This window comes from Crocuta crocuta, unplaced genomic scaffold, assembly GCF_008692635.1.
Source record: "Crocuta crocuta isolate KB4526 unplaced genomic scaffold, BGI_CrCroc_1.0 scaffold430, whole genome shotgun sequence".
In the NCBI taxonomy this organism is placed as follows: Eukaryota; Metazoa; Chordata; class Mammalia; order Carnivora; family Hyaenidae; genus Crocuta; species Crocuta crocuta.
Genome location: NW_027527934.1, coordinates 2,598,589 through 2,622,611, shown reverse-complemented (window position 1 = coordinate 2,622,611; position 24,023 = coordinate 2,598,589). Strand labels below are relative to the sequence as shown.

The 24,023-nt window shown below is 40.3% G+C and overlaps 1 protein-coding gene and 1 non-coding gene across 2 annotated transcripts in view; both read right to left on the bottom strand.

Moving 5' to 3' along the window:
* DNAH6 (dynein axonemal heavy chain 6) overlaps positions 1–24,023 on the bottom strand; it is a 209,415-nt gene that overhangs the window by 30,473 nt on the left and 154,919 nt on the right. The window contains exons 59-64 of the mRNA XM_077751897.1: positions 23,638–23,818; positions 18,848–19,027; positions 16,852–17,085; positions 11,517–11,652; positions 7,354–7,523; positions 80–270 (exon numbers count right to left, since the gene is read on the bottom strand). Coding sequence (XP_077608023.1) covers positions 80–270; positions 7,354–7,523; positions 11,517–11,652; positions 16,852–17,085; positions 18,848–19,027; positions 23,638–23,818 — 1,092 coding nt within the window. The remainder of the gene's footprint in view (positions 1–79; positions 271–7,353; positions 7,524–11,516; positions 11,653–16,851; positions 17,086–18,847; positions 19,028–23,637; positions 23,819–24,023) is intronic.
* LOC144221470 (small nucleolar RNA SNORA48) lies at positions 14,335–14,469 on the bottom strand. Its single transcript, XR_013332084.1, has one exon. It is a non-coding gene; the product is annotated as a small nucleolar RNA SNORA48 (small nucleolar RNA).

Sequence of the window (24,023 nt, the reverse complement as noted above, 5' to 3'; positions counted from 1 at the left end):
CAGAGGGAAGAGAAAAGGGCCAATTTTAACAAGGGGCTGTTCATAATGAATTATAAAAACTACACAACGTGGACCTTACCGTTCTGAATACCCGCTGTCCCGGGCAAACCTCTGGAATGCACCCATAGGGTCAGAGCCTGTGCTTAAGATGAATACCAGGGGAGTGTTACTTGACATGTCTTGGTATAGAGTGGGCAGGTCCACAGGTGGTGTCTCTATAAAGCGTTTTCCAAGATTTTCTATTACAAAGTCTGTAAGAGCAAAAACAACCTGAAAGTTGAAAAGGAAGATATTTAAAAAATAAGATGTTGAAGATCCTTCATAATTCCATCCCATTTCTATCCTTCAACTCCTCAGAGGGTGGTGCCCTGTTCTTCTGCACTCATTCCCTTTTGATTAGGTATATTTCTTCCTACTGGGTTTGTGCACCATGTAACTGCCAACAGCCACGGTTCTCATGACTTCCTGAGCACGAGGACTACTGGATGAGAGGAAAGTCCCTTGTCATGTCCTCCATCTATAAGCCTGCTCCCCCATCCTGGCCTCCTCCTGTCCCATCCTAACTCATTCCTTCCGCATTCTCGTGGACTTTACTTTCAGTCTTCCCACTGTTTTATTTTTTAAAAAATTTTTAATGTTTATTTTTGAGAGAGAGAGCAAGTCACAGAGAAAGCGGGAGACAGAATCCAAAGCAGCTCCAGGCTCGGACAGCACAGAGCCCAGCATGGGGCTTGAACCTACAAACTGCAAGATCGTGACCTGCCCTGAAGTAGGATGCTTACCCCACTGAGCCACCCAGGCGCCCCTGTCCTTCCACTGTTTCTTTCTGCATTATTGATCTCCCCTTTCTCCTAGATCTTATCATCATACAATTAGGCTCTACTGTCTCCAATTCTTAAAACTAAAGGTTCTCTCTTGATTGCNTTTTTTTTTTTTTTTTGAGTTCATTTATTTTGAGAGAGAGACAGAAAGAGGGAACCCCAAGCAGAGTCTGTACTCGGTGCGGAGCCTGATGTAGTGCTCAAACTAGGAGATCACGACCCCAGCGGAAGTTAGATGCTTACCTGACTGAGCTACCCAGGCGCCACATCCCTCCCAGCTATTTTGTCTCTTTGCTTCCCTTCATAGGCCAACTTCTCAGAATTGACTGCATATCTTGTCTCCCCATCTTCCTCTCTCATTTTAGTCATCAGCCTCTTCGGACCTTTCTTGGGAATTCGCTTCAGCTTGGATGATCATACTCCTGCCCCACCACTTCCTACACCAATGTATTGCCTTCACTGATCCTATCCTAGGCTGCTTACCCCATTTCTATCTTGCAGACCTTCTCCCTCTCTAGCCTGTATGGAGTCTCTGTGTGAGATCTTCAAGGTACTTGTGCCAGAAAGCTGTCAGGATAAATATACAAACCTAACCTACAATATATACAATGTAAATGGCTCCCTTAAGACTTGTGCAGTGCACATCTGGCACAACTGTAAGCAGCAGCCCTTCTGTAAAATTAACCCTTTATTAGGTATTCACATCACCCTGTCCAAACAACCCTTGCATGTTTTTTGTTATTGCTATTTGGAGAGGGGATATCTCAGCCTGGGTCAGGGCCATGACCTTGGATTGCACCCTTCTGTGGCCAGTCTGGGAAAAGGTGTTTACAAGCTTGCCCACTTACGTGAGGCTATATTGTGGTATAGATGACATGGTCCAAAAGGGACAGCTCTGCTACAGGGCCAAGGGGGTTTAGAGCTAAGTTTTCTCTATGTCAGTGAGTGACTAAATACAATTTCAACATCGATTTCTTCATTATCACTTAAAAAATATTTTTGATGGTATGATCTATTTATTTACTTTTTACTTTGACAGAAAGTACTTAGAGTTTATAATGAATAACAACACAAAGCACCAATTATTTCTTGAGGCTGTTATGTAAATACAGGTGGTAACACACTTCTTAGCTGGAGGGAGACAGTAATACCACGGAACTGAGTATGCACGCCAGCCCAGGAACGTGTGCCTCACCACAGTTGCTAAATGGTCCTCTTCACTTTCACACTAAGTGGCTAGGAGTCCTCTGCTGTTTCCAATATTTCGTCCAAATAGAAGATGGTCTTAACAACTGCTATCTTACTCACTTAGCACAGTGGTTGCTTGGATTCTAGTTATTCTAGTCATTATGAGTGAACCAGGCTGGCTTCTTCTTCCTCTTTTTTTAAGTTTGTTTATTTTGAGAGAGAGGGTGTGGGAGGGGCAGAGAGGGAGGGAGAGAGAAAATCCCAAGCAGGCTCCGCATTGTCAGCGTTGCCAGTGTGGAGCCGGACTTGAGGCTCACTCCCTGATGAAGTCATGACCTGAGCCGAAACCAAGAGTGTTAATGGGCTGAGCCCACCAGGTGCCCCCAAGGCTGGCTTCTTGATGTTGAACGCAACACGGACAGAGCAGCCTGGTTAGAGAGTGCGCCCTTCTTGCAGGAGGAGTGTGGAGGATTTCCTGCCTGGCATTTCTTATCAGGTCCTCAGTTCCAGCTTCAGGGCACTCTGTATCTACAATATCCTTACTTTCAGAGTCCTTATCATCCAAGGAAGTCTTTTCATCCTGCAGTGGTCTTAACTCTGGGTATTCTGGCGGTCTTCCTGCGCCGTCCATGCTCCCGTACTTTCTGAGGAAGGACCCACTGACCTGCTTGCTCTTCAGGTTCCTTCTGTATCACAGGCTGGAATGGATCCCCTTCTGTGACCCTTCTGGGCTGTGTCATTCTGATCAAGATCTTTATGGTAATCCTGGCAAGCATTTCATGTGGAAATGCTTCCTATTTCTCATACCTATGATCTAGAGAGGAAGGCATTTCTTAAAGACCATCCTCTGGAAATCCCATGACTGGTTGCAGGATTAGAATGTCTTCCTTCTTTATCACCAAGTCCTTTGCTAGGAGCTCCTCACACTTCCTTTTAAATTGAGTTGTCCAATTCTGACATTTATGGCTCCATTTGTCTTGCTTAGAACTGTTTTCCTGGCCTGCTGCTTGATCCTTTATAGTCTCTGGCTGAGACCTTCAGAGTATTTTTTAGTTCATGTTCTCTATCAGAATCCACAGAGAATTGCTGAATTTAGATGAATAGTGCACAAATTCATTCTTGAGAGACTCTGTGTTTGAGAACTCCCTGCCCATTGCTTTCATTGTGATGAGAAGGTAAACTTAAACATTTGGGGATCATGACCCCTGTTCATCCCTCCTGAGTGACCAAACCTCATTTCAGCTATAGTATATTATATGAAGGAAAGACCCTGGACAGCTTCCAAATTGTGCACTATATTAGAATACAAGTCCTCACAATTTTCTCCATCACACTCAAGTTCTTATTTTAAAAAATTGTGGTAAAATGCATGTAACACAATATTTACCATCTTACCCATTTTAAGTATATAGTTCAGTGGTAAAAATGCATTCAATTAACTGGTGTTTCTCAAACTGGAAGAGCCGTGCAATTGTTTCTCTAAGAAGATTTCATCCTGGGTGACTTTGTCTACAGTATGGCTTTCAACAGAGAGAAAGCCTGGTTCTCAAAGAGACTGCCACCTTCCTGAGGTAGAGGAAGGCTGGACTGAAATACCAGGATTGTCAAGGTTGGGATTCTCAGTAGATTTAGCCGTGGAAATCAACAATGCTGCATGTCACAACATATGTCTTGATGTCTTCAGTCGTCTGCTTTGAGAATAATGGTTTCCTTATATGTGTTTAATTATATTAAAGCAGGGGTTCATAAAGTTTGGCTTCAGGATCAGCATCATCATCATCTGGGAAGCTGGTAGAAATGTAGATTTTTAGCCTGTTGCTCAGACATGCTGAATTAGAAACTCTGGGTGGTGGGCCCCAGGTCTCTGTCCTTTCTCAAGCACTCCAGATGATTCTGATACACACCAAAATTTGAGAACACTGGTATACAGGACTTTTCTTAGCTTTGGTGTGGTCATGAATTCTTCTCTATCTGGCAATCTTTATTCATCTCTGAACTAGATAATTTCTTTTTACTCTTTCTAGTTCAAATTGCTAAGAACTGTTGCTAATACTGATGATGGAGGAAGAATTGTTGGAATGATAGGCATTCTACTTCCTGTGGAGTTCTAATGACTTGACCACGTGGTTTTCTTAAAGGTTTTTGAAATGAAGTTTCATCTTTAGGTCCAAACATGCTATTTCTGAAGGAGGCTGAATTTGACGTCAAGATTACGGTACCTCACATAAGCCACTGAATTGGAACATCTTTCTCCCAAAAGAGCAATTGACTCTACCATGTAGAAACACTGGACACCCAAAGGGCTCTGTTCATGAACAGACCTGGGGATAGCAGTCTCCCATGACACAGATCTTGTCTCTGATCTTGTCCCTATTATAAGGCTTCCTCAGGTTATCTTTTTCTCTTGGCAGGTAGTCCAGATTTTTGGAATGTAAATTCTTTACTCTGGAACCCAAATTTCTTTAGCAAGTCATTCTCTAGAATCAGTACCAGGATGAGGGTGGTTCCCAAATGCCTTGGTCACTGTATCTGATTGAGAGGATGTGTAGCTGGTATAACATTGCCATGCTTGGATATTCTCTTCAGGGTGATTTTGTTGGTGGTCTTGACTGATTCAAGTCCCTGTCCCCTCTGGAGTGCATATCTAGCTCTTCATTTCTGAAACCTAATCCAAATTCCAGAATCCTCTGTGTTCATTTGTAAAGCAAGTTTTATTCGATAGTATAACACAAGTAGGTCTTTGGTTCAATGTATTAATAAGAGTTCTCAATTAATCCTCTGTGAATTTGGTATGGCTGCATCATTTGTAGCTTTGATCACATTTGGAGAGCCTTCCTGGGACATGTTGCAAGGGAGTCCTGGTGCTCAAGGATGTGGTAGGAGGAAAAACATTTTTTTTCTTTATGAAAATTTCAAACACATAAAATTAGAGAATAATGAATGAGATGTTTCACCCAGCTTCAACATTTATCAAGAAAAGGTGAATCTTGTTTCATTGATATAACCACCCACTCCCCCACACCTTAGGATTATTTTGAAGCAAATCTCATGTGTCATATTATTTCATCCTTGAGTAATTCAGAACATGTCTCTACAGTATAAGGACTCTTTAGAAAACATATAACCACAGTGTCATAATCACATCTAAACAATTAACAGTAACTCCTTAACATCACCAAATATCTAGTCAGTGTTCACTTTGCCCTAATTAAGTTATAAATGCCTGTGTGTGTGTGTGTGTGTGTGTTTAAATACAGTATATTTAAATCCAGACCTAAATAAAACTTTACATAGAGATCAACTGATTTATCCAAGTCTCTTCAGATTGATTAAGTTTCATCCTTCATCTCCTCCTCCCCCTTGCAAAACAGACAAACAAATAAACAAACAGACAAAATATGTTGTTGAAGAAACCAGATTCCATTGCGTATTATTCCTATTTGATTCCAACAACTCCTGTTTGATATACTTCCCAGCTTGATGTTGATGGTTCCCAACTCTCTATTTCTAGCTTACACTTCTCTCTAGAGTTTCCTACCTACATATTAATTGGTCTCCAGGCTGCTATGTACTCTGATAGCTGGCAGGTACTACAGACTCTGTGACATCTTTCTGTGATACATTTCTCCTTTCACATTTGATCAGTTGCTGTTACACTACCCCGTCTTGCACCCAAGCAGAAACTGGAAGCCATACCAGTTGCCTCATCTCTACACCCTCCTCTATCTCTTCCATCTCCTACCTCTATCCTTTTTTTAAACAAGTTTATTTCTTTTGAGAGAGAGTGCGTGCTTGCAAGAACAGGGAGAGGGAGGAGGGAGGAAGGGAGGGAGAGAGAGAGAGAGGGAGAGGGAGGGAGAGAGAGAGAGAGAGAGAGAAAGGAAGGAAGGAAGGAAGGAAGGAAGGAAGGAAGGAAGGAAGAAAAAGAGAGGAAATCCCAAGCAGGCTCCACACTCAGTGCGGAGCCAGACACAGGACTCAAACTCATGAACCATGAGATCATGCCCTGAGCTGAAATCAAGAGTCTTGGGGNGTGTGTGTGTGTGTGTGTGTGTGTTTAAATACAGTATATTTAAATCCAGACCTAAATAAAACTTCTACATAGAGATCAACTGATTTATCCAAGTCTCTTCAGATTGATTAAGTTTCATCCTTCATCTCCTCCTCCCCCTTGCAAAACAGACAAACAAATAAAGAAACAGACAAAATATGTTGTTGAAGAAACCAGATTCCATTGCGTATTATTCCTATTTGATTCCAACAACTCCTGTTTGATATACTTCCCAGCTTGATGTTGATGGTTCCCAACTCTCTATTTCTAGCTTACACTTCTCTCTAGAGTTTCCTACCTACATATTAATTGGTCTCCAGGCTGCTATGTACTCTGATAGCTGGCAGGTACTACAGACTCTGTGACATCTTTCTGTGATACATTTCTCCTTTCACATTTGATCAGTTGCTGTTACACTACCCCGTCTTGCACCCAAGCAGAAACTGGAAGCCATACCAGTTGCCTCATCTCTACACCCTCCTCTATCTCTTCCATCTCCTACCTCTATCCTTTTTTTAAACAAGTTTATTTCTTTTGAGAGAGAGTGCGTGCTTGCAAGAACAGGGAGAGGGAGGAGGGAGGAAGGGAGGGAGAGAGAGAGAGAGGGAGAGGGAGGGAGAGAGAGAGAGAGAGAGAGAAAGGAAGGAAGGAAGGAAGGAAGGAAGGAAGGAAGGAAGGAAGGAAGGAAGGAAGGAAGGAAGAAAAAGAGAGGAAATCCCAAGCAGGCTCCACACTCAGTGCGGAGCCAGACACAGGACTCAAACTCATGAACCATGAGATCATGCCCTGAGCTGAAATCAAGAGTCTTGGGGCTTAACCGCCTGAGCCACCCAGGCGCCCCATCTACAATCTCTATCCTAATTCTGGCTGCCATAACTTCTTACATAGACCAGTCCAACAGTCTTCAAACTGGTCTTGGTGACTGTGGTTTTGTTCTCTTCAAAAGACTTCTTCCCATTGTTGCCAAGATCTGAAAGGCCTATCAGTTCCCTACTGCTGCCCTCTGGTGACCACTGTCCTCTTGGGAGAGCACAAGTCCCTAATGGCGCATGCTAGGAAAGGATGACTAGGTTCCTGGATGGTTCTCTAGCCTTTTCTTTCATTTTCTGCATAAAACATGTTCTATTAATAACACAGAGTCTCTATTTCTTGCCTCCCCCCAAACTTGGCCATTGTTAATCTCTAAACAAATAAATCTAGTCAGTTATGAAGCATAACTGGCTGATGAGCATTAGTAAAAATAACTATAACACAGTCCTTTAATTTAAAAAAAAAAAAAAAGCAACACCTTACCTTCTCCTCTTTGCAACACTTAATGAGAAGTAGCTTTTGGAAAGAACTTAATACTGGATGCCAAGAATTACGGCTTTTCGTCTCTTTTCCTTCTGTCATGATTTCCTCTTCCTCCTTCAATATAGAATAGCCTTCCCATTCATGTGGGTTAATATAAGTCTCAAAAGATCCTGGAAATACAATGTAAAAAGATGGTTTAATTAGAGTTGGTCTGACTTTGAAATTAAATAAATATATTTGGTAATTTAAAAATTTCTACATTTATTATCAGTTTTTACAACAAATGAAAATATATTAATCTCTCTTTACCCAACCTAATTAAAAAGAATTTAATATTGGATTGGAAAACAAATCCAATAGCAAACCACTTACAAAAAGCAAAGCTAAAACAAAATCACAAAATAAAGAGGTTAAAAATAAAAGGATGCATAGAGACACATTAATCAAATGTGAGCAAAATATAAAATTGAAGTGATATGAGTAACACTGAATAAATTAGAATTCAAGGCAAATATAATTAAATGGGACAAGCAGGTCAAGTTATATTAATTAAAATATATAATAATAACAAAATGAACCTATGTGTCAGATAATAGTGAAGAGTACAACTAATCACTGTTGGAGGTAGAGGAAAAAGCAGAAAAAAATTGTGGTAGGAAATAACACATAATTATCAGGCTTGCGGAGATGAAGCAAACTGAAAATTCTGGCATAAATAATTTCATTTATATAAATAATACATGGATAAATTGACATATATACAACTTTATACCCTGATAAACAGTTCCCCCATGGAATATTTATAAGAAATGGCTTGCATCTCACATGAGGGTTAGGATCCTAGTTAGCCTTCACAATCATTTTAAATATTTTGTTTAATGTTTATTTATTTTTGAGAGAGGGTATGTGTGTGTGTGTGTGTGTGTGTTGTGAGCAGGGGAGGGTCCGAGAGAGAAGGGGACAGAGGTTCCAAAGCAGTCTCCGCACTGACAACAGCCAGCCCAATGTGGAGCTCAGTGTGGAGATCCATGAGATCAAGACCTGATCCGAAGTCAGACGCTCACCTGACTGAGCCACCCAGGTGCCCCAGCCTTTATAATGGTTTTAACATGTGGTAAGAGTTTGCATTGAAATTCCTGTAGGTGCAGGGTATATGGTGTGCTGTAAGCCTCTTAACAAGCCAACACAGCCAGTTTGTCCTCCAATAACCAAACAACTTCCTTTGGTTGGACATTAGGCAAAACCATTGGCTTGAATTTCAGGCTAAGAAACCTCTTTCTCCAGCTGGTCTGCTGGGGCTCTATTTGAGGGTCTAGTAATAGCAAAGAGGTGGTGACAGAAATTTAGTGACACTCAAGACTATGACTCTGGAGGAGTGTGCATTTCTGCAAGACTTCTGATCTCTAGATGGAATACAGACAATTATATGATGTGAGACCACAGGGCACAGCACACCACCATGCTCTTTGGTTGAAGACGGTTGTGTTACTCTGAGGACCAGATGATAGAACCACTTATTCCAAAAGGACTTCCTTTTTCTAAGGTTCTTATTGTTTATTGTATAGTCACTAGGATTCTGGCTAATGAGAGAGGTTTTGACAGCATATTTTAAGTAACTCTCAATTATTAGGACGTGAAGCACTTAGAAACCATCAAAGACATAAGATTAAGGCAATTAGGGAGCTTTTGAAGGTAAGAATGCCATTGGAATGATTAAACTTCACCTGCAAAGATCCAAAGCTTACTTTTAGAACACGAGGCCTCTTATCACACATGTACAAACCTTCACAACTGTTTCCAGAGTAAACCCTGAAGTTTAAGAAATGAAAGCAGGAAAGTTGTTTTAAATAGCTGAACTTTTAGTCTCAATCTAACTTCTCATAACACATGGTGCTTTTTGTCCAAACATGATGAGTTGTTCCCAGAATTTCTTTGCCTTCTAGCTTCCACCCCTTCCTTCTTTCTTTGTCCTTGTGTTTCTTATGTTCCATCTAGCTCTTTCTGCTTTGGGTCTGTCCCTAACTGGCCATCTGTGGGCTTCCCCTATGAGTGTTTTCCTTTTTGTGTTCTGCCTCTATCTCTAGGTGTCTTGTTTAACTGGTCCTCAGCATAGAAACATAATTTCTGGTTGATGCATTTATTGAAGAGCATTTCATTTTTTTCTAGTCTTTATTTAGAAATCAAACAAGTATATTAGGATCCCAGAAATTCTGGCCCATGTAGACTTTAAATCATTATACTTACTGGTTAAATAAATATTCGTATTATAAGTATGAGAATGATTATTAAAGAATAGAAATAGAACACAGAACTTCAAATAAGTATGGGGTAAAGGAAAGAATGGATAAGCTACCTGAAGGCAAGAAAGGAGAAAAAATGAAGCAAAGAAAAAGGCTGCCAAGAAAAAAAAACACCCCACAAAATAAGGTGATAGAAGTTAAGTCCAAACAGATCAGGGTTTCTCAGCCTCATCACTATGGACATTTTGGGCCAAGTGGTTATTTGTTCTGGAGGATTGTTCTGAGCATTGTAGGATGTTTGGCCACATCCTTGGTTTCTACCTACTAGATGCCAGTAGCACCATCCCAGTTGTACAACAGACATTGTCCACAGACATTGACAAATGTCCCCTAGGAGACAAAATATTCCCCACTTGAGAGCCCCTCAAATGGAGCGATTACTGTAATAAATACTATTGAATTAAAATTTTCCTGTTAAAAAAGAGAGACTCTCATACTGCTCAGAACAACAAAATTCCATTCAAGATACCCAAAACATGATGACACAAAAGAGTTAAAATAAAGAGTATGAAATATATAGAGGCAGAACCCTAACCAAGATAATTGTGCTATAATTACATTAACATTAGAAAATACATTTTAAGGCAAAAAAGAATTATATAGAGTAAAGGGCATATTATTTAATGAAAACAAATAATTTAGTAGGAAGAAAATAATCCTAAACTTAGTCATAATGAACAGCATACTTTCACAAGATATGATGGGAAAAATTCTGGAATTTCAAAGAGAATTTGGCAATCATAGTGAAATCAAGAGTCAGACACTCAAATGACTGAGCTACCCATGTGCCCCAATTTCCATAACATAATTACATTATAAACAATAAAAAGATAGTTCCTCCAAATCCTAAATGCTTTCAAACTAAGAAGTGTACTTTTCTTTTTTTCAGGGCTTTTCTTATCATCCTTTTTATTTATTCTTTTTTTATTATTTAAATTTTAGTTAACGTAAAATGTGTACTTTTAGAATTGAAAGGGCTACATATTAAAACTTGTGGGGAAAATTAACATAGAATGTTATAATTCAGAACAAGCATTACCTCTAGGGAAGAGGGAAAGGATCCTGTGAGGGAGTATCAGAGGATTCTGTGAGGCTGGTATTATTTCAGTTCTTGATTTGGGTGGTGGCTCATAAATACAGTTAATTTTTGATAATATCAAGTTTTACGATTTTGATTTGTACGCTTTTTAATATGTATGTCATCCTTCAATGAAAAGTTACAAAAAAACCTTATGGGGTGCAGCTAAGACAATTCTTAGAGGTAAGCATATCCCTTAAATTTTTTTTTAAATGTTTATTTATTTTTGAAAGATAGACAGAGCATGAATGAGGAAGAAGGCAGAGAGAGGGAGACACAGAATCTGAAGCAGGCTCCAGGCTCTGAGCTGTCAGCACAGAGCCTGATGCGGGGCTTGAACCCATGAGCTATGGAATCATGACCTGAGCCGACATTTGGACACTTAACCAACTGAGCCACCCAGGTGCCCCAGCACATCCCTTTAATTAATTAATTAATTATAGCTTTTAAAAAAAATTATAGTTTATTACCAGCATATCCTTTTAAATTGGGTGTAATAGTAAATATAAATCTTGAAAATTCATGGGCCTGGTGCGCCTGAGTGGCTCAGTTGGTTAAGTCTCCAACTCTTGGTTTTGGCTCAGGTCATGATCTCACAGTTCGAGGGTTGGAGCCCACATCAGGCTCTATGCTGACAGCATGGGGCCTGCTTGGGATTCACTCCCTCTGCCTATCTGCTGCGCACGTGCTCTCTCTCTAAGTAAATAAAAAAAAAATGAATGCCTTAAAAAAATGTGTGAGCCTATTTACAACCCCCTTATAGTAGATCCTTTTCAACATATTACCTATTTGTATGGAAATAGGATGTAACAGTATGTATTGTGTAAGTCCTTTAAAAACTGGAAACGATTCTTCTAAGTCACAGCACGCGAACCACATGGCATCATGCAGCCAGGGAACTCCAGGCTTAGGTGGGCGTTCCTATTAGAAGACAGAACGAAAATGAATAATAGTTCACAAAGACAACCACAAAATATGCTTTCACCCAGTCTTCGTGAAAAAGCAAGCTTCAGTAGCATGTTAAAAATAATCATTTGCCAAGGCAAGGTAATAAGATAGGTGCTGAATCAATTCTACCTGTAGACCTTTGCCCAGAAGTGCAGCTGGTGAAAGCTTTCCAGGTTGACATTTGTAGAAAGCAGTTGATCTGGTGAAGGGTTAAAATTAAATCTGTGAAGTCGACTTCTAGCCTATTCCTCAACACATCACACCAGTCTCTCCCCACCAAACAAATATTCTTAGGATTTTTTTTCCCCCTAAAGACTAGTCTTGAAATCTGATTCCCAGATGTCCTCACCTCTAAGAGATGAGGAAAGCTGAGTAGTATAGTCAGTAGCAAGACACGTGATGATCTTATTCCATCAGGGCTGAGTGTATGTATGTCCACTTATGTCATATATCCCTAGAAATTCCTGGGAAAGCTATTATGCCATCTGGAAGCATCCCCTGAAGCACTTACAGGTGGGGAAGCAGTTTTAAAAGAGAGAAACAGCTGTGATTGTAGACTGAAACTAATTCTTTGAAAATTCATGAATATTTGCCTAAGATTCTATACTACATTTTAATAATAAGTTTATTTATTTAATTTTGAGAGAGAGACAGAGAGAGAGAGAGAGAGAGAGAGAGAGAGAGGAAGAGAGAGAGAATCCCAAGCAGAGATGCGGGGCTTGAACTCATGAACTGTGAATCATGACCTGAGCTGAAATCAAGAGTTGGACACTAAACCGACCAAGCCACCCAGGTGCCCCTATACTACATTTTTAAGTAGCGTTATTGACATACAATTCACATACTATGCAATTCACCCATTTAAAGCATACAATCCAAGGTATTTTAGTAAATTCAGAGATTGGTGCAACTGTCACCACAATGAATTTTAGAACATTTCATTTCCTCAAAAAATCCCCAGGTTTTGTTTAGCTATTACCCTCCTATCTGTCCCTGGCCCCAGCCTAAACAACCACTAAACTACTTTCTGTCTCTATAGATGTGCCTCTTCTGGACACTCATACAAATCAAATTTTATAACGTGGTCTTTTGTGACTGACTTCTTTTGCTTACTAGTTTAGCGTCTTGAAGGTTTTACTCATGTTATGGTTTGTGTCAGTACTACATTCCTCCTTATGATTGAATAATATTCTATTGTTATGAATATACCATATTTTGTTTATTCAGTCATCAGTTGATGGACATTTGGGTTGTTTCCACCTTTTTGGCTGCTATGAATAATGCTGCTAATGAACATGTACAAGTTTTCATGTCCATAAATATGTCAAGTTTTTTGTGTGGACATGTTTTCATTTCTCATACATGCCCAGGAGTTGAACTGCTGAATCATATAGTAAGTAATTCTATGTTTTGTTTGAGGAGCTTCCAGACTGTTTTCCAAAGCAGCTGCACCAGTTTTGAGTCTAGGCAACAGTATATGAGAATTCTCCCACATCCTCACCAACACTTCTTATTATCTGTCTTTTTGATTCCAGCCACACTAGTGGGGATGAATGGTATGTCCTTAACCTTATGAAACATCTTTCTGCATACTTATGTATATCTTTCTTGGAGAAATATTTATTCAGGTCCTTAGCCTATTTTTAAATTGGGTCATTTGTCCTTTTATTGTGGAGTTTTAAGAGTTCTTTATGTATTCTAGATACAACTCCTTTATCAGCTATGATTTGCAAGTATTTTTTCCCACTCTATGGGGTTGTCTTTTCATTTTTTTAATAGTGTCCTTTGAAACAAAAGCATGTTTATTTTTGATAAAGTCCAATTTACCTATTTTTTCCTTTTGTTGCTCATGCTTTTGGCATCAGATCTAAGGATCCATTGTGAAATAGGCAGTCATGAAAATTTACTATGTCCTCTTACAAGAGTTTTGGCTCTTATGTTTAGGTTTTTGGGATGTTTTAAGTTATATTTGGAGTGATGTAAGGGTCCAGTTTCACTGTTTCGCATGTGGCTGTCTAGTTGGCCCACACCATTTGTTGAAAAGACTTCTTTTCCCAATGAATTGTCTTAGCACCCTTGTAAAAAATCAGTTGACTTCAGACACATGATTTTATTTCCAGACTCTCAAATTTCATTTATCCATTTGTTCATCTTTATGCTGGTGTCATACTGTCTTGGTTATTGTCACTTTGTAGTAAGTTTTGGGATCCAGACCCTTTGTGATTCCATATGAACTTTACAGTAAACTTGTCAGTTTTTACAAAGAAGTCACCTGGGGTTCTGATGCAGATTTCACTGAATCTGTAGGTCATTTGGGGAAGTACTGCCATCCTATAGTATTAAGTCTCCATTCCATGATTGTGGGAGTTCTCTCACTTATTTAGGTCCTCTAAGGTCTTTCCACATGTTTTATAGTTTTCAGAGTATAAGGTTGAACTTCCTTTGTTAAATTTATTTTTAAGTATTTTATTCTTTCTCTTGCTATTGTAAATGGATTTTTTCCTAATTATATTTTTCATATTGTTCATTACAAGCATATACAAGAAATTATTTTGAATATTGATCTTGTATCCTGCAACCTTCCTGAACTCATTTATCTTTTTTTTTTTTNAACCTTCCTGAACTCATTTTTTTTTTTTTTTTTTTTTTTTCAATCTGTGTGTCCAGGGCATGAACCAGGCAGCAGCACGGACCCAAAGCTAAGCTGGGATAAATGAGGAATTGCTTCACCCTAGACTAATATGAGGCTGGCACCACGGACCAGGTGCCACTCTACCCAAGTCAGAGACCAGAACTCATTTATTAATTCTAATACTTCAGGTTTTTTTTAAAAAGTAGGTTCTTTAGTATTTTCTAGATACAAAATCATCTGCAAATAGATATACTTTTACCTCTTCCTTTCCAATCTGGATGCCTTTTATTTCATTTTCTTCCCTAACTGGCAAGAATCTCCAGTAGAATGTTGAAAAGAAGTGGTTAGAGCAGACATCCTTGTGTTGTTTCTAATCCCAGGGAGAATGCGTCCAGGCTTCCATCATTAAGTATGTTGTTAGTGGCGGTTTTTGTCCAACTCCTTTATCTAGTTGAGGGAGTTCCCTTGCATTTATAGTTCATTGAGTGTTTTTATGATGAAAAGGTATTGGGTTTTGTCAAATGCTTTATTCTGTGTCTACTAAGATGATCATGTAGTTTGCTTTTGTATTCTATTGATATGTAGCATTTATGATAAAAATGAGAAATATTAGTGTTAAAATACGAGTAACTAAATAAAGTGACTAGACAAAAGATGTCCTCCAAACACATTTCTAAAAAGAAAAAAAATCAGTCAAGAATCATTCTATTTTCCTTGTGGTAGAGAAAAAGAAAATTTAATAAAAAAACTTTTGAGAAGTTTCTTAAGATGAGTTCTGACTAATTTTAAGTTTTGTGTTTTTGTCTTTTTTTTTTTTTTTTTTTGAGAGAGAGAGAGTATGAGTGGGGGAGAGGGGCATAGAGAGAGGGAGGGAGAATCCCAAGCAAGCCCTACACTGAGCCAGACATGAGGCTTGAACCTATGAACCATGAGATCATGACCTGAGCTGAAACCAAGAGTTGGGAGCTTAACTGACTGAGCCACTCAGCCACCCAGAGAGAGAGAGAGAGAGAGAGAGAGAGAGAGAGAGAGAAGCAAGCTCCATGCTGAGTGTGGAGCCTGATGTGGGGCTCAGTTCCACAAGGATCATGACCTGGGCTGAAATCAAGAGTCAGACGCTCAACTGACTGAGCCACCCAGGCACCCCTAATTTTAAGTTTTGTGCTTGATGCTATTTAAACATATTTTACATTTCTTTTCAAAATATGTTGTTCATGAGAAGTAGCAGTTGGTACTGGAATGGATGTGGTCTTTGGAAGCCTAGACATAGGTTTGAATCAGACTCTGTCATGCATTAGTTATCTGATTATGGAAAGTTCCTTAACCACTTGAAGCCTCTGCTAGAGAAAACTGTAAACAAGACTGTTAACAGAGTACTGTGAGGAAAGAAGGACAATAATGCACTGGGAAGGGCCTGGCGGCGTGACTCATAGTCAGCAGTAGAGTGAAGTGGGTGAGAGTGCAAGCTCTACCGACTGACTGCAAGGGTTCCAGTGCTGGTTCCAAATCCTATTAAGTATGTGAATATGACAAATTAATCTCTCTGTGCCTAAATCTATCTGCAGGCTAGAGATAAAATTAGGAACTCACATTAAGAGGAAGACTAAGAGGAATAAATGAGCTGATATACATAAAACACAAAGCAAGCCCTCTGACAGTATTAACTGTGATTATGAAGTTAAGATAGTATTAAGAAAGCATTCATAGTATATGAATGCATGCAAGATAGGTGGGGAGTGGGGAGGAAGGAACATCCTGTGGAGAGGTCTTGTCTGGGTTTGTCCTGGGAGCATAGGGCACTGAGAGTCAAATAAAAAAAAACAAACATGAAGTCCAACCTCCCAGCAATACACTGAGGCTCAAATACTGGCAAACAGGTACAGATGTCATGTCTGCAGGGACTAAGGGTGGGGCTCAAGACTGGCAGGATAGAGCCAAGAATTTAGAGTGGGGTTAAGATGGAACTTCAGCTAATAGTTGGGGGGGGGTGTGGCTCACTTCTGTGGGTGACCAGGTCTGTGGTATGGGGGTGACATAGTCCAGCTAAAGGGGCTGGAACAAGTTCAGTACAAGGATGAACACAAAGAAGGCAAGTGCAGCAGAACTCGTATTACAGTATTACAGAAGGTGTCAGTCTAGTTATATTACGTCCTGTGCTTTATAATGAAAGCTGTGTCCAGGTAAGAGAGAGTCATGATTTCCCAAACAGGATTGCCCAATCTATGAATTACAACATTATTGAACTTTAACTCTTCATATTTGTAAGATGGTCAACTTTTCAAAACACGATCACATCTACTAGCTCATTGGTTACTCCCCACATCCCAGGGCACTGCTGCATAGAGAGTATAAATGTTACCGACACTGCACCACTATTGGAGATGGAGCTGAGTGACAGCCTGGCCCATTAGACCGCCCCCCCCCAGGGCCCTCCCTGCTGGGCCACACAGCCAAATGCATAATCTTCACCCCCTACAGAGCATTGGTATGTGCTCGTGGGCTCTACTCAAAATAACATTTACAATCCAAACGTGAAATACCTTTTCTAATCCTGCAGCACCTCGGAGAAAGAAATTCCATTCGGCATCAGTCAGGCTTTCTTGCTGACGCATGATCTCCACGCAGAGCATAAAGCTGTAGATGAGTTTATGTTGTTCAAAGAGTCCTCTTGAAACATTGACGTAAGCGGTCAGAAGGGTTTGTTCCAGGAGTATTTCCATGCGATGCTGTAGATCATCTGAACTTACAGAAGTTTCAATTGTTGTATTGAACAACTGTGTGAAAGAGAGCTCAATCAATGTCTCTGATTTAATTCCATTTCTGTGGGAAAAAAAAAAAATCCCTGCTCCTCACTCCCACCCTTCTGAGCCCTGTATTCTGTGAGCCAGTGGCAGCACAGGAGACGAATACTGTACTATGAAAAAGCCAGAATGCATCCCAAATTGATAAATGGTATTTATTTTCTGCATTTCCTTTCTCACCCTTGCCCCCTCCCATATTTCAGAAATGAACCACTGCCAAACTCTTAACAATATTCAAATAGGCATCATCTTGATGTGAGGCAGAAAACACTGGAAAATGGAGGTGAGCTGGAAGAGCCAGTTTTTTCATGTCCTTAACTCAGATTTGATAATCATTTTGGGCTGAGAGATGTAAGGGCAAGGTAAGGTCATGTGCTCTTCTTGGCACTTCTCCAACATAATTGTTAAGGATGTGGGAAGAATGTGTTAGAATCCTCTCTGAAATTTAAGGGAAAAACCCTTGTTAAGTCTCCCTAAAGTTGGTCAACAAAGGGGAGTGGAGTTGTTACAGTAAAACACTTAGAAGAAAAGAGGATTGAGCTTTCTTTAATAACCTAACAAGAAACAGAGAAGTTAAAATCCAGTGAAGATATAAGGTTTGGTGCTAAAATAAAACACGGTGAATCTTGATGCACCCTGAATAATTTCAGTGTGACATGCAATTATGGATGGGTCTGGGAGATATGCCCGGGCTAGCGTGGTCACCTACAAATATGGTGAGGGTCTCTAGCTTCTCTTCTAAATAGCATAACCCCAGTGCATTGATGATTCATCCCATAGCCCTTTTTCTGTCAGCCTGCGATATTTTCAGAGCATCTTCATTTTTATTTCCTGAAGATTTTAAAACCTTGAAAAGCATGAATTCCAAAACCCCCAGGATGAGGAAGGCATTCTGAAAGTAATTTAGGTGGAATTCAAGCATTTTCTCATCCTGTGACCTTGCTTACTTTAATGCTAGCCAAGGAAAGGAAGGAAGCAGAGACATGAGAAGGGCAAATCCCTGCCTTTAGAAGCTGAGATCTGACCCCAGAACAAACGGCTTTAAAGGCTGCTATAGCAAATGCACATCCTGTGGGAAGAGAGCCCGGGCGTGTCTAAACAACATGCCTCTCATTTCTTTCAGTTATTCATTTCCATTCTCTCCTGAAGCTCCTCTTGCTGCTGGATCCTTAACTAAAACGTGAACAAGACATCTAGAGGCAAAACCAAGTTCAGTCTAAGGTCATAAAAATTCAACAGCTCTTTTACAGAGGGATGGAAACAGACTCTTTGTTCATGAAACACTAATTATGTAGCAGTATGATGGGGAGACAGGGATGGGTGAGGTTTCATTTCTGCTCTCTGGGAGGTCAGAGACCTGCAGGTGAGAGAAGCCCACTGCCCAAGGCAATGTGGAGGAACTGCCAAACAGGATATAGGGAATGTTTGGGTAAAAGACTGGCACAAATTTTTTGCTACCCCTCCCACTGACAAGCAGAGTCTAACTCGGTGAGTCGAGGAGGTCAAGAGAAGATCTTTCCTTTCTTTCTCTGCAGTTTTCTGTGCATCCTGGGCACTTGAATGTTGACAAGCCATGGCAGGTAGGGTTGCTCTTGACCTGAAAGTCCGAACCCAAACTCCTAGAGGGTTTTACCTGATAACTAGACTCATGACTTGTCTGAGGCAAAGAAGTAACTCAGTGGGGTTTAAAGGGAAACCAAAGACATGAATTTCATTGACAAAATGACACACTTACCTGTTTAAAATATTTTAATGAATACTGATACATAGGATCTATTTCTGAGAGGCTTGCAATAACAAAATACATAACAGAGCCTTGGGTGGCTACTGAACGATACTTCTCACGAGCAACATTTATCATGATTTCGGTGGACTCGGCTTCCTTTAGCCTGATTTTAATGGCACCTGAAGTGATCTAAATAAAGATACAAAAACAAGTTCTTAAGGATCCATTTTTTAGAAAATGGTGGGGTTTTTGGAATATATCCAGTTAGGTCTAGGAGAGAAATAAGGATATGATGAATCAGTGATTAAAATAATAGAATGACTGAATGTCAGGACTCGGTGACCTTCTGGCTGAGCTGACCACTGTTCTTCCAGAGTGGGGCCTAGGCAAATGGGAGTAGTCGATACAAGCAGCTGACAAAGCTGGAGCAGTGCTTCTCTGAGACTCGAATCCGAGGTGCTTCTGAAATGGAAACCTGACAGAGAACTCCCAGTTGCTTTCTGATTTCTCCATGAGCCATCCCAGAATGATGCAAGGTTCACATAACAGAAGAATGTATGAGGGGAGAAGGGACATCCATGAAACTACCCCAATGAGGGGGATGGAAAGAGGCCAGAAGGAAGTGGTATCACATCCCATTCTGGAATAACAAAGAAGACTAGCATTCTCCTCTTTCTTTCCCTCGTGTTCCCATGTGTGAGGAATGTAAGGAAACCTGGAGATAGTAGCTGTTGTTTGTGAAGGGTTATAACCTAAGTAAGTTGGAGATATTTTCAAGGTCTTTGCTGTTCTTTGCTGTTCTGTTTCAGGTTAGTGGTTCTGGGGAGCCTTTTGGCCAATGGGCTTTCTAAGATTCCCTTCTCTGTCTCCCTTAGTCTGTCTATACTGCTGCCTGTCTTTGTCTTCTCCCAAACCCCATATTTTTCAGCTGTGGATATCCCTGGGTTGGGAGATTTGTGTCTAGAAAGTCAAAGAGTCGAGGGCAGGTACCAGAAAAATCACTATGGGAACTACCGTTTAGTATTTGCTCTATTGAAAGGAGAGCTAAAAGGGGGTCTAACAGGCTTTCTGTCTAGACCCCACTGTCCAACAGAAACCTAATGTGAGAGACATACATAATTCTATCTTTTCTAAATTTATTAAAGGTAAAAAGAAACAAGCGAAATGTATTTTAACAATAATTTTATTTAGCCCATATAACCCAATATATGAGATAAATCCATATAAAATTACTGAGATATTTTTACTTGTTTTTTTTTTTTTAGATTAAGTCTTCGAAACCTGGTACATATTTCATAGTAACAATACACCTTAATTCAAGTCAGCCACATTTCAGGTGTTCAATAGCCACATGTGGCTAGTGGCTAAATTAATTCTAGACTGTCCACCCCTGTCCTCCAGGAAAGGGAAGGGAGGGACTCAGCTTTTCCCAGAAATCAAAGGCTCAAACTCTATGTATTGGCCCCTTAGGAACCTGAGGGGACAAGAAAGAGCAGGGCTGAGTGGGAAGCCTCAAGCTCAGTACTGGACTCAACTAGAACATTTACATATGAGTAGGAAAAAGGAAGTTGATATGGGAGAGTTGGATCAAGGAGACCCACCTGCAAACAATTCTTTAATTTTTGGGGCAGCTCAAAGCCCTGATAATGAAGAATCCTGGGCTAAAGAGAAAGCAAAGCGTACTATTTTCTTCTTTTCACCAGAGAATATTAGAATTAGTATACATCTCAGTTGAGTTTAGTAACCACTTACAGGTATTATGCCCAAGAGATCTGAGGCCTCAGCAGTGATCAAAGAATATGATACATATTTTAATTTTTTTTTTTTACTTCTAGGAGAGAGAGAGAGATAGCATGAGCAGGGGAGGGTCCGAGAGAGAGGGAGACACAGAATCTGAAACAGGATCCAAGGCTCTGAGCTGCCAGCACAGAGCCTGATGCGGGGTTCGAACCCACGAACTGTGAGATCATGACCTAAGCGAAAGTCGGACGCTTAACCAACTAAGCCACCCAGGCACCCTGAATATGATACATATTTTAAAATGAAGGGTCTGGGAGGTGCCTGGCTGGCTCAGTCGGAGGAACATGCGACTCTTGGTCATGGGATTGAGCCCCATGTTGGGTGTAGAGATTACTAAAAAAATAAATAAATAAACTTAAAAAAAATAAAATGAGGGCTTTGGGAACTTAGGGGAGTATAAACTACAGGCAGGAAGTGGCAGGAAACACAGCCCAGGAGTAATTGGTCCTACCTCTGCCCTTCTTCAAAGGCAACTCCCTGCAGACACAGAAAGAAACCAGCTTACAAAGAAAGAAGGCAGTCAGAATACATGTATCTATCTACCTTACTCCCTACTGAAACCACGATAAAATTATAGTAAAGGGATTTTTAAAAACAGTGCAAACTCACAAAGATAGAAAGAATGGAAGAGGAATATCAATAAAATTTTTGAGAACCAGAAAGCAGAGAGTAGAATGGTAATGACTTAGCAGACCCAGGAAAATAGTTTCCTAGGCTGACAAAGGGGAAAGCCAAGAAGTCACTCTGTTTGTAAAATACAAATCCGCTTCAAAAGCTTAGGGGACATCCAAACACTGGAAGGGGGAAGGGCCTAAAAGAAGAATTGGTTGATAGACTCCCAAGTCATCTCCCCATCTAGTCAGGGGATTGTCCTTAACCCCACTCTGACTGGAAAATAGAGGTTTCATTCCCGAGGAAATTAAAAGAGAGTATTAAAAAAATTTTTTTAATGTTTATTTATTTTTGAGAGAGAGTGAGAGCGAGCACGAATGGGGGAAGGGCAGAGAGAGAGGAAGACACAGAATCCATAAAAGGCTCCAGGCTCTCAGCTGTCAACACAGAGCCTGACACAGGGCTCAAATTCACAGAGGGTGAGATCATGACCTGAGCCAAAGTAGGCCACTTAACCGACTGAGCCACCAAGGTGCCCCAAAAAGAGAGGATTTTTTTGATGGAAGGAAGCCAGGCACAGTTGAGGGCCTGTTACCACAATGAAAACAGAGAGATTAGGTAAATGTACATACACTGGATGCTGGCACCATAGCCCTTCTCTCCTTAGCCCCTAAAATACTTGCAGCCAGGTCTTCATACTTCCAGGCAATGTGAACACTGGATGTTTAACTATAATCAGGATAGAACTACAGTGGGAGACTGGGGGATGGGAAGAGAGGGTGTGGGGGCGGTGGGTGTGGGTGTGGTAGAGGTATAGACAACAGTGAATGTATAAAAGAAAAGCTCAAGTAGCAGCAATATGAGTCTGTTATTTAGGAAAAAGATGTAAAACCCCAAATAACAAAACTGAAAAAGAGACAAATATAGTTGTCTTTACGGAGGAAGTCGGGGATGGGAGTGGTGGCGGTGCGCACAGAGAAGGCAGGGGATCCTATCACAGACCCTGTACAAATAGTTCATTCTTTAAGCAGTTTGTGTGTAAAGTTTTGATAACGAAAAATAAGTGGGTTAACCACCGACTTCCAGAAACTAAAAAAACCCAAGGAAGAATGAATGGAAAGAGGATAAAGAGACTGACAAACAGAGGAAAGAAATCGGGGACCCAGAATTACTTGTTTGTTATTGTTTGAATACTGAGATCTTAACAGACTGTAGGGTGTATTATAGTAAAGCATTTCTGATGTCAGTGAAAGACAAAAAACATACCTTCTGTACTCCCGGTCAAAGGGATTTTTCTAAAAAGGAAATTATTTTCTGTTTCTCATGAATGGATGAAAATCATTTTACAGGTTGTATTCTCAGTGTCCTTTTAAAATTATGGTTTGAATCTGCCAAAGATTCAGTGCAAGATTATACGTTTAATATAAAAGTTCATCTTACTAACAAGACGTTTTTACTGAACAGCAGTTATATACAAAGCACCCTGGTGAGCCCTTGGAAAAGGAGTATCAAGCTGAACTATTTGCAGATTCAACACCAAACTGAACAGCCTAACATGAGAGATAAGACATGTAATTAGATCATGGCGACATAAGGTAAATAGTGTCAAGTGATATAAAAGAGGGTCAGCTGACTTGTTACCTGTGTTCTGAGGAGGAAGAGATTAACTCCAGTTGGGGATACCAGGGAGGCTTCCTGAAGGGGTGACATTAACATGAATATAATTGTGTCTCCTTTCAATTTATACCTTGTCCCAGTTCTTTACATGATTTATTTATTTATTTATTTATTATTAATTTATCAAATAATTTATTGTCAAGTTGGTTTCCATATAACACCCAGTGCTCATCCCCACAAATGCCCTCCTCCATGTCCATCACCCTCCCTCCCCCCACACCCATCAGTCCTCAATTTGTTCTCATTTACATGCTTTATTTTAAAAATTCAGACAAGATGAGAGACGCTGTTGTTTACAGTTTCCCCTCTATTCCACTGGGGGGTGAGGGACCCTGCCAGCGGGACACACCCTGGTGCTACCCTGGAAGCCCAAGTGTGGCTGCCACTCTTGCTGAAAAGACTTTGCAGAATCCTCAAAAGCTGCAGGTGTAACTTTTGAAAAAACACACATTTTTAAAAATGTTTTTATTTATTTCTGAGAGACAGAGAGAGACAGAGCATGAGCAGGGGAGGGGCAGAGAGAGGGGAAAACACAGAACCCGAAGCAGGCTCCAGGCTCCGAGCTGTCAGCACAGAGCCTGACGTGGAGCTTGAACTCATGGACCGCATGATCATTACCTGAGTTGAGGTTGGATGCTTAACTGACGGAGGCACCCAAGCACCCCAAAAAGCAAGGCACTTTCTACAAGTACTCAAACTATTTTACTTGCCTTTGAATCCTGGAGCGTGTCAATAAGTTCTTCATTGTCCAGAATATTTCCTTCAGATGTAAAGAGCATTTTCAGGATTTTCTCTTCGATAGTCTTCAGCTGGTTTTTATCAGTGTTTATCCTCACAATGAGCTTGATTCTTTGTTCTTCCAACTCGGGTTTCTCAAGTCGTACCACATCACTGGAACCAAAGTTTGAATACTTAAGTTATGACTTTATTATTGCCCTAAAGTTGCTTCTCTCTTTCTTTGCTACTTAGCTGAGTACTAATGCTACTAGCCACATCCTAACACACAAGGCCCCTCTTTTGCTGGGTTTACACAGTGGCTATTTACTCAATGACATGTTAGTTGTGATTCTTTATTTTGTATTTCAAACCTGACAAC